Here is a 9,446-nt window from a genome sequence, read left to right on the forward strand (position 1 = left end):
CCCATGGGGTTCTATAGGGTCCCCATAGGGTTCTATAGGGCTCCCATAGGGTTCTATAGGGCTCCCATAGGGTTCTATAGGGTCCCCATGGGGTTCTATAGGTTCCCCATGGGGTTCTATAGGGTCCCCATATGAACCCAGGCATCTCCATGGGGGTCTTCATGGGGTCACCCTCGCTCTCCATCGGGTCTATATGGGGTTGCCATATTAACCCCGTGAGCCCCCATGGGGATCCTTATAAGGTCCCCCACCAACTCAGCAGCCCCACGTCATCCTACATCCCCCGTGGGATTCCCTCCCACCCCCCAACTCCCCCCACGGGGTCCCCCCCCCCTACCCACGCGTGGGGCTCCCCGGAGCCGCCCCCCCCCATCCCTCCAAGTAACGTGCAAAGAGCCCCTTGGCGCGGCGCAGGACGCGGGGCAGCTGATGCCTCCTGACCAGGCGGTCGAAGTGCATGGCCACCTCGTTGTAGTCCCCGGCCCGCGCCATCACGGCGTCCCGCTGCTCCAGCAGCATGGCCAGGCACACGAACAGCAGGAAGGGATTCCCTTGGCCCAGCTCTGCCGGCGGCGGCAGCGGGGCCCCGTCATCCTCCACCCCCAGCTCTTCTTCCTCCGAGGAAGAAGAGGAAGAGGAGGAGGAGGAGGAGGACCACGAGTCCTCCCAAGCCCAGCCTCCTGCCCACGGGTCCTCCAGGGCATCGACGGCTGCGTTGGGCATGGGGGGATCCGCATCCACAGGGTCACCGTGTGGGTCTGTGGGGTCATCGCCTTCCTCTGTGGGATCATCACCGAGCTCCGCAGCAACGATGGGGCCATCAGCGACCAGATGGGAGTCTTGGCCGACCTCTCTAAGGCCTTCATTAACCTCTTTGGGGCCGTCGTCGAACTCTTTGGGGTCTTCACTGACCTCTTTGGGGCTCTCTCCGACCTCTTTGGGGTCATTACTGACCTCTTTGTGGTCCTTACCGACCCACTTGGCACCTCCTGCAATCCCTTTAGGTTCCCCGCCAACATCTTTGGGACTTTGATCATCGTTGAGGAGCTTTATGGGACCTCCACCGTCCTCTTTGGTAGCGCCGGGATCCCCACCAACCTCTCTGGGCTCCTCACAAACTCCTTTCTGGCTGCTGGAGCTCCTGCCGCCCCCTCTGACCTTCCTATTGATCTCCCTGCAGTCGCCACCGACCCCACTGGGGTTCCCGCTGCCCTCCTTTGGGCCGTGCGCCATCTTGGAGGCGCTCAGACCTTCACACGGGCTCTTCGTGCCGACGTCTTCGGGGCTCTCAGCGCCTCCATCGCCTCCCCTGCAGCCTTTGAGTTCCGCCGAGCTCCTTTTGTGCTCCTCAAGATCCTTCCTGGAGACGTTGGGTTGGACGCCGACCTCCTCCGGCGTGGAAACATCCGTCAGCTTCTTTGGGGCAGCAGAACCTTCCCCGTTGACGTTGGGATCCTCTCGGCCGTCGTTTCCGCACCCATTGGGCCCGCGTTGCTCCGACCCCTCAGCCTTCGCTTTGTCCTCGTTGGGACCCTCCTGGACGCCCCCTCCCCGCTTCTCCCTGCGGCGCCGGGGAGGCCGAGGCCGCATCCCCCTCCTCTCGCTCAGCCCCCGCCGTGCCCTACGTGCCCCCAGGGGCGCCCCCAGCAGCGGGATCCCCTCGGGGGGGGGCGGCGGGGCGGGCGGCAGCGAACTCCATGTGATCTCCAGCACCCTCAGCGCGTCCTCGAAGGCGAACTCGCGCTTCAGCTCCAGCAGCAGCCAGCGGTAACAGAAGAGCAGATCGTGGGCGCCGCGGGCGGCCAGGAAGGCCCAGAACGGCGGATCCGCACGGCGCAGCAATCGCCTCAGGTGGGAAAAAGCCCGCGCCAAACCGCGGCCCCCCGGGCGGAAGCGCGGCCCCAAGCGCCGCATTAAGGAGCAGAAGCAGAGGAAGGCCTGCGCCTCGTCATCCAGCACGGCCAGCAGCGGCGCAGCCACGTCCGACATGCCCTGGCAGTAGGAGAGACGCGGGTGGCCCAAGGCGAAGGTGGTGAGCAGGGCCTGCAGCGCGGCCAGGTGGGGGTGCCCCTCCTCGGGACCCCCGAAGTAGGGGTGCCCGCGGTCGGTGCGCACCACGTCTTTGCGCACGGCGGCCGCCACCAAGGCCAGCTCTGCCGGGGCGGCCCGTGAGGCCAGCAGGGATTTCAGCGCCGTGTATTCGTCGGCTTTGCGCCGCAGGTGGGCCAGGCGCTCCTGCCCCGACAGCCCCGCGGGGAAGACGTTCAGCAGGTAACGCCACACCACCTTTCGGGGAGGGAGCAATAAGGAATAAGGGCGAAGGACGCGGATTTGGGGACAAGGGATGTGTGAAATGGCTCGGAGCTCACCTTGCGCAGCCCGGGCTCCACGCCGCCGTGGTAGACGTGCAGGCGGAGGTCGTGCGGCCGCAGCAGGCGCCCACCGGGGCCCAGGTAGGAGCGCAGGTCGGCGTCACTCAGCGGAGCACACGGAGGAGGGGGGGTGGATGGAGGCGAGGTGGGGGTCTGGGACGTGCTGTCAGACCAGACCAAAGCTGCCTGCGCCCGCGCCAACGTCCGGCCCACCTAGAAGGGGAACTGGTGGCACTGGGAGGGACTGGGAGATGTTGGGGTCTATGAACAGGAGATGAGGAAGGGCTGGGGGGCAATTGGGTGACTATCAGGGACGTAGCATGGAAGACAGAGCACCAGGAGAGACCTAGAGAAATACTGAGATGTTTGTGGCACTAGAAGGAACAGAATGGAGGCATGGAGGTACTGGGAGGGGATGGGGGGGATACTGAGGGAGGTTTATGGTGCTAGAAAGGGATTAGGAGCAGACTAGAGGGATTGGGGTGCTGGGAGGCGACTGTGGGGCAACTGGCAGAAGTGCTGGGAATACAAAGGATCGGAGATAAACCAGGATCCCCAGTGGGACATTGGAAGCACTACGAGGACCAATAGTTAGTAAAGCAGCGCTGAGGAAGTTAGAAAGCAAAAGGGAATGTCAGAAACAGGGGCAAAAAAAACCACCGTCAGTGCTGGCAATAAACAGGGGGGGCACAAAGAGATGCTAGGAGGGGACTGAGGGGGGTAAGGAACCGAAGGGTGCGCTGCCCACCTGTGCCCACAGCGCCTGTGTGAAGGGAACAGCGGCCGCCAGCAGAGAGCGACGCTCGGCCGGGGGGGGCGGGGGGGGCTCAGCAGCTGCCACCTCCCGGGGGCTGATGATGTCCCAGTCCTCCAGCAGCGGGCCTGCAGATGGAAGGGGGGGGGGGCAGAGTCAGTGCAAACCTGGGGGCTCTCCACGTACCCCCAACCCAACCCAACCCAACCCCCATCTGCTCACAGTCGGTTGCCGGGCGCACATCCAGGCGCAGGCGCAGCGCGGGGCGGGCGGTGGTGAAGGCGGCCGCCAGGTCCCCGTCGCTGAGCAGCGGCATGAAGCTCTCCCGGCCCTGAGCGTCGCGGGATGCAAAGCTGAGGGCGAAGTTCCTCCTCCTGCGGGCACAGCAGGTCAGGCCTCAGCCCTGTAGGCCCCAGCCTGGTAGGCCCCAGCCCAGTAGGCCTCAGCCCGCTAGGCCTCAACTCGACAGGCCCCAACCCAGTAGGCCCCAGCCCAGTAGGCCTCAGCCCGGTAGGCCCCAGCCCAGTAGGCCTCAGCCCAGTAGGCCTCAGCCCGCTAGGCCTCAACTCGACAGGCCCCAGCCTGGTAGGCCCCAGCCTGGTAGGCCCAGCCTGGTAGGCCCAGTCTGGTAGGCCCCAGCCCAGTAGGCCTCAGCCCGCTAGGCCTCAACTCGACAGGCCCCAGCCCGGTAGGCCCCAGCCGGACCCCGATCCGTGTGGGATAAAGGGCCGCACTCACCCCTGCAGGTCGAAGGCCCGTGCCAGGATGTGCTGCAGAACATCCAGCGACGTGATCTGCGGGTCCACGGCAAACGAGCGGAACTGGGGAGGCTGCGGCCCTTCCGTCTTCTGCGCACAAAATGGCGGCGGAGCCTCAGACGGCGCCGGGCCGCGTTGCCATGGAGACGCCGCCTCGTCGCTCCCGCGCTCGCCCCCCATTGACTCGCGCCGTCACGTGACCGCTCCCCCCCCCACCTTTATTGCCCCCCCCAACCTCGAGCCCCGCCCTCACCTGGACGCGCACGCGCACTACCTCGCACTCCTCGTCCCCGCAGGCCCCGCCCCCCGGGGCCGCCATGGAGACGGCCGTGGGGCCGCCGCCGCCCGGTGGGAACGGGGAAGTGTTTTACGTCACCGCGATGACGTCACGGCGCGGGCCCCGCGGCTGCGGAGCGGAGTCCGGTGCTCCCCGGAGCGCGGCGCCGAGCGCGTCCCCTTCCTGCGGCCACCGCGGCCGGAACAACATCCGGGTCGCCGCCCGGAAATGGCGTCACAGGGAGCGCGCGCCGCATGCAAATGAGGCTTAAGCCCCGCCCCGCCCTCCAAGCCCCACCCCTCAATGACGCAACGGCAGCTGATTGGAGCAATTTATTGAGGCGGGGGAGGGAACGGGGGCAGCATGCTCCGCCCCCTCAAAAGGGCAACGCCCCCTTAAAGGGGCCGCAGCCCCGCGGTGCGCCCGAGCAGCAGAACTTTGTACAGCAGCGGGGGGGGGGGGGGGTGGGCGGGGCCTCGTCTGACTCCGCCCATTCGGGGGTGTCGTGCCCGTCGCTCACGGCGGAGCTCTTTCATTGCGCAGCCGCGCCAGCTCCTGGGAGAGCAGCTCCAGGTCCTGGGGATGCAAATGAGGGGGGCGGGGTCAATAGAAACCACGCCCACAGTCGACAGCACGAACCCACGTCAGGCCACGCCCCCGGCGAGACCACGCCCAATAGACCACACCCATGGTCGTGGCCCCGCCCACCGCAGGCCCCGCCCACCGCAGGCCCCGCCCACCTGGCTCAGGTGCATGTTCTTGGTCAGCTGCTCCTCCAGCAGGTTCTGCAGCTTCTTGTTCATCTCCCTCAGTCCCTCCTCACCCGGCCCTGCCCCACGACGGGGGGCTGCAGGGGGGCCCGCAGCCTCTGGGGGGGGGGGGCAATGGGAAGGGTGAGGTGGGCTGAGGTTGGGGGGCCCGGCCCTGTGGGGGGCTATGGGGGACGCGGAGGGGGGGGCTGACCCAGCCGGCTGTCCCTCACGAAGCTCTCAATGATGGCGCTCTTCCTGCACAGATCCTCCGCCATGGACGCGCTGCTCACCTCCAGGTGACGCACCTGGCAGGCAAAGAGGGGGCTCAAACCAACCCTCTTCCAACCCCCTTTCCACCCCCTTCCAACCCCCCTTTCCACCCCCTTTCAACCCTCTTTCCACCCCCTTTCAACCCTCTTTCCACCCCCTTTCAACCCTCTTTCCACCCCCTTTCAACCCTCTTTCCACCCCCTTCCAACCCCCTTCCAATCCCCTTTCCACCCCCTTCCAACCCCCTTCCCACCCCCTTCCAATCCCATTTCCACCCCCTTCCAATCCCCTTCCATTCCTTTTCCATTCCCCTTCCATTCCCTTCTTCCCCACCTGCTGTTTCCTCAATCACCAACCAGCCCCATTTCACTGCCTGAATCCCTTCCCAGCTCCCTCCCATTGTCCCCAACGCCCCCCCCCAACCATCCCAGTATCCCCCCAAATCCCTCCCTAATCCTTTTACCCCATTTCTAACCCAAGTTCTACCCCCCAACTCTTCCCTCTGCCAATTCCACCACCCCCATCCCATTGCCCTCCTCCTCTCTCTCCTCCCTATTGACCCAGACCCCCCCCGGTGCCCCCACCCCCTTCCCTCCCTCCCCTCAGCCCCCCCAGCCCCCTCCCATCCCCCCCCCACTTGCCCCCAGCCCCCAGCCCCGACCTTCTCCTCCAGCAGCCACCTCTCCTGCTGACTCTGGGCCAGGCGCTGGAACAGCTCAGCCACCTCCGCTGGGGACAACCCTCCCCCTGCAGGTACCCCCCCCCCCACCGCTGCCCCCCCCGGGGCTGCCGGACCCCGACTGGGGGTGGAGGGTGAAAGGGGGGGGGGGGGGGGGATTAGGGTTAGGGTTAGGGTTAGGGGGGGGGGAAGCTTTTTAATGCCACACCCAACGACAGGCCACGCCCACAGGGTGGCCACGCCCACAGGGTGGCCACGCCCACAGGGTGGCCACGCCCACAGGGTGGCCACGCCCACAGGGTGGCCACGCCCACAGGGTGGCCACGCCCACAGGGTGGCCACGCCCACAGGGTGGCCACGCCCACCCGACCACACCCACCTTGGTGCTGCCGGGGGCGGAGCTTTCCCTTCCTAATGAGGACACGCTGCTGTTGTCCCCCCCCCCCGGCCCCCGACCCGGGGATCCACCCTCCAGCCCCAACTCCTCCAGCCCTGCAATTGAATGGGGGGCAAATAGGGGGACAATGAGGGTCAGGGACGGACACCGCAGCCCCCCATCGCTGGGCTGAGCCCCCCCATTGGGCTCCCCACTCCCCCCCCTCGGACCGGAGCGGATGCGGGTTGGGGTCAGCAGCTCCTGCAGCCTCTCCTGCAGGCGATCGGCGCGGCGCCGTTCCAATTGCAGCTGCCGTTTCAGGTCCTTCAGCTGTTGGGGGGGGGGGGACACAATGGGGGGCAGCCCGTCATCCCCTGTGCCCCCCCCCCACACACACACCCCCAAGCCCGGGTCTCACCGCAGCACTGCCCTTCTTCTCCAGGATACGCTGCCCGTCCCGCACGTCCTTTAGCTCCTGTAGGGAGAGCAGAAAGGGATTGAGGTCTGCAGGGGGGGAATGTGGGATTGAGGTCTGCAGGGGGGAGCAGGATTGGGGCTCAGGGGCTGATAGTGGGGTGAGGACACAGCGAAGTGTGCAGGGTAGGATCTGAGTCCTTGGGGAGGGATTTTGGGGTCCCCAGAAGGAAAAATAGGGATGAAAAGAGCGGAAAATGGTATCCCCGTGGCAGATTTGGGGATCCCAATGGGGATATTGGGGTCCTGGGCTGCAATTCATGGGCTCCAATGGACACAGTGGGGTGCTGGGAAGGATGGGGGGGGGGGTCTTTTAATTGGGGTTAGTTAGGGTAAAGCAACAAGCCATAGGGTTAACCATACTGCACCTGGCGCAGCGCGCGGCCCTCAGCCTCCTGCAGCTCCCGCTGCCGCTCTGCATCCCCCAGCAACGCCCGCAGCTCCCCAACACGACCCTGGGAACAAAGGGACAGCACCGCTCCTATAGGGAGCTATGGGGCTTTATCCCCCTTGGAGCACCACCTATAAGGCCTGAATCCCAAGAGCCAGTTCTCCTCCTTGATTCACACTCAGCCCCACCTCCAGCTCTGCCCGGTGCTGCTCCCGGTGGGCGCGTGTAGCTGCCATGTGCTCCTGTGCCTGCAGCTCCAGCAGCTCCTGGAAGGGGGGGGGATAGAGATTTGAGATAGAGATTAAACGGTTTTGGGGCAGGAAATGAGGATTTTGGGGGCAGAGGAGCAAAGTTTAAAGGCACGGGATAAAGACTTTGAGATCATGAGGGTTGGAGATGAGAATTGTGGGCAATAAGGAAACACAGAGGGAGAGTTTGGGATGGAAGGGACGAGGCTTTGGGGTGGGAGCTCCGACCTGTGCCTGCCTCAGGCGCTGCTCAGTGTCCCCCTGTGTGTTCTCAGCCTCCTCCAGGCGCTGCCGCAGCTGCTCCTGCTCTTGTGAGCGCTCCTATGGGGGGCAGCCGAGGCTGAAGGCCCCGAATTCACCCAAGAAACCCCAAATCCAACCCCAAATCCTCAGCAATAGAAACCCCAAATCCAACCCCAAATCCCTCAGCAATAGAAACCCCAAATCCAACCCCAAATCCCTCAGCAATAGAAACCCCAAATCCAACCCCAAATCCCTCAGCAATAGAAACCCCAAATCCAACCCCAAATCCCTCAGCAATAGAAACCCCAAATCCAACCCCAAATCCCTCAGCAATAGAAACCCCAAATCCAACCCCAAATCCCTCAGCAATAGAAACCCCAAATCCAACCCCAAATCCCTCAGCAATAGAAACCCCAAATCCAACCCCAAATCCCTCAGCAATAGAAACCCCAAATCCAACCCCAAATCCCTCAGCAATAGAAACCCCAAATCCAACCCCCAAATCCAACCCCAAATCCCTCAGCAATAGAAACCCCAAATCCAACCCCAAATCCCTCAGCAATAGAAACCCCAAATCCAACCCCAAATCCCTCAGCAATAGAAACCCCAAATCCAACCCCAAATCCCTCAGCAATAGAAACCCCAAATCCAACCCCACAAGGTTCCCAAATCCCTCAGCAATAGGACGAGGGCTCTGCAGGAACCCCAGGAACCCAAAACCCAACTCAGAGCAACCCAAACCCTCCCATAGGATCAAAGCTCATTGGAAAGCCTATTCACCCACCCCCAACCCCAAAGATGGGACATGGGGGGACTCGGACCCCCTGGAACCTTCCCCTTTTGTCCCCACCTGGAGCTGAGCCTGAAGGGCATCCCGTCGGCTCTGCACCTCCTGCAGCTCCCGGCTCAGGGTCTCACTCCTCTCCCGCAGCCCCTTCTCCATCTGTCCCCCCACCCCCCAAAATAAAACCCCTATAAGAGACTGTGGGGCCGCCCAGAGCCCTATGGAGCCCCCCACCCCCTCCCCAGGACCCCCCCACCTGTGCCGCAGCCTCCAGCTCCTCTTGCAGCTCCCTCTTCTGCTCCTGCAGTTCCCGTATTTCCTGCTCTGCCTCTGCCCTTAAGGGGGGGGGTCCAGGTTGAGGGGGGGGGGTTGGGGTCCCAAGGTTTTATGGGACCCCCCATCATCCCCCTCCAACCCCCATCTACCTCCGGGTGTTGCTCAGTGCATCTTTCTCTGCTTGGAGCTGCTGCAAACTGAGTTGAAAACAAACAAAAATGGTTCAATCCAACCCAACATTTCCATGCCCCCTCCCCCTTTTTGCCCCCCCCCCCATTTTCACCTCTCATCCTTCTTCTTCAGTTCATTCATGAGCTGCAATAAACACAAACAACCCATAAGGTTTCCCTTCACTCTCTCAAACCCCCACAACACCAATAAAACAGCCCCCCCCCCCCATTACCTCAGCCACCTCTGCCTGCAACCGGGACAGCTCCTGCTATTGAGGGGGGGGGGAGAAGCAAAGGAAGGCATTCAGACCCCCCCAGCCCCTCCAATGGACCCCCCCCCCCCAAACATCCCTTACCCTCCCCCCCCACACACCCAACCCACTCCATGTACCTCTGCGTTAGGAACTGGGGGGTCCCCATTGGGGGTGTCCCCCCCTCCATCCCCTCCCTCCTCCGCTGTCTGCAGCTCCTTGGGGGGCTCCTGGGGGGCTGCAGGAAGGGAATCAGACCCGGAACCCACCCCACAAACATCCCCCCTTTCCCCGCCCTCACTCCGACTCACCCTCTATGGGGGCTGGGAGGACCCCCCCCCCCGCTGCCGCCATCACCTCGATCCTGGGGA

General features: G+C 64.0%; 2 protein-coding genes across 2 annotated transcripts; both read right to left on the reverse strand.

Moving 5' to 3' along the window:
• Nucleotides 1-333: 333 nt before the first annotated feature.
• On the reverse strand, nucleotides 334-4,380 carry TBC1D25 (TBC1 domain family member 25). Its single transcript, XM_072360923.1, has 6 exons — nucleotides 4,138-4,380; nucleotides 3,865-3,974; nucleotides 3,349-3,500; nucleotides 3,121-3,254; nucleotides 2,370-2,585; nucleotides 334-2,286 (listed from the first exon to the last, which is right to left on the reverse strand). Exons 1-6 carry the CDS (start codon nucleotides 4,201-4,203, stop codon nucleotides 334-336), a joined length of 2,631 nt encoding a protein of 876 aa, XP_072217024.1. The 5' UTR covers nucleotides 4,204-4,380.
• A 98-nt stretch (nucleotides 4,381-4,478) lies between these two features.
• On the reverse strand, nucleotides 4,479-9,442 carry GRIPAP1 (GRIP1 associated protein 1; the record flags this gene model as incomplete). Its single annotated transcript, XM_072360918.1, is given in 19 exon segments — nucleotides 4,479-4,737; nucleotides 4,902-5,029; nucleotides 5,125-5,218; nucleotides 5,845-5,949; nucleotides 5,951-5,983; nucleotides 6,242-6,354; nucleotides 6,469-6,568; nucleotides 6,657-6,713; nucleotides 7,081-7,167; nucleotides 7,292-7,369; nucleotides 7,580-7,672; nucleotides 8,445-8,537; nucleotides 8,635-8,713; nucleotides 8,804-8,851; nucleotides 8,938-8,969; nucleotides 9,058-9,093; nucleotides 9,216-9,313; nucleotides 9,387-9,417; nucleotides 9,419-9,442. Coding segments are annotated over 19 exon segments (1,389 nt in total), but the record flags the coding sequence as incomplete, so codon positions are not given.
• Nucleotides 9,443-9,446: the final 4 nt, after the last annotated feature.

The sequence above is a fragment of the Excalfactoria chinensis genome, unplaced genomic scaffold (genome assembly GCF_039878825.1).
Source record: "Excalfactoria chinensis isolate bCotChi1 unplaced genomic scaffold, bCotChi1.hap2 Scaffold_402, whole genome shotgun sequence".
NCBI classification, from domain to species: domain Eukaryota; kingdom Metazoa; phylum Chordata; class Aves; order Galliformes; family Phasianidae; genus Excalfactoria; species Excalfactoria chinensis.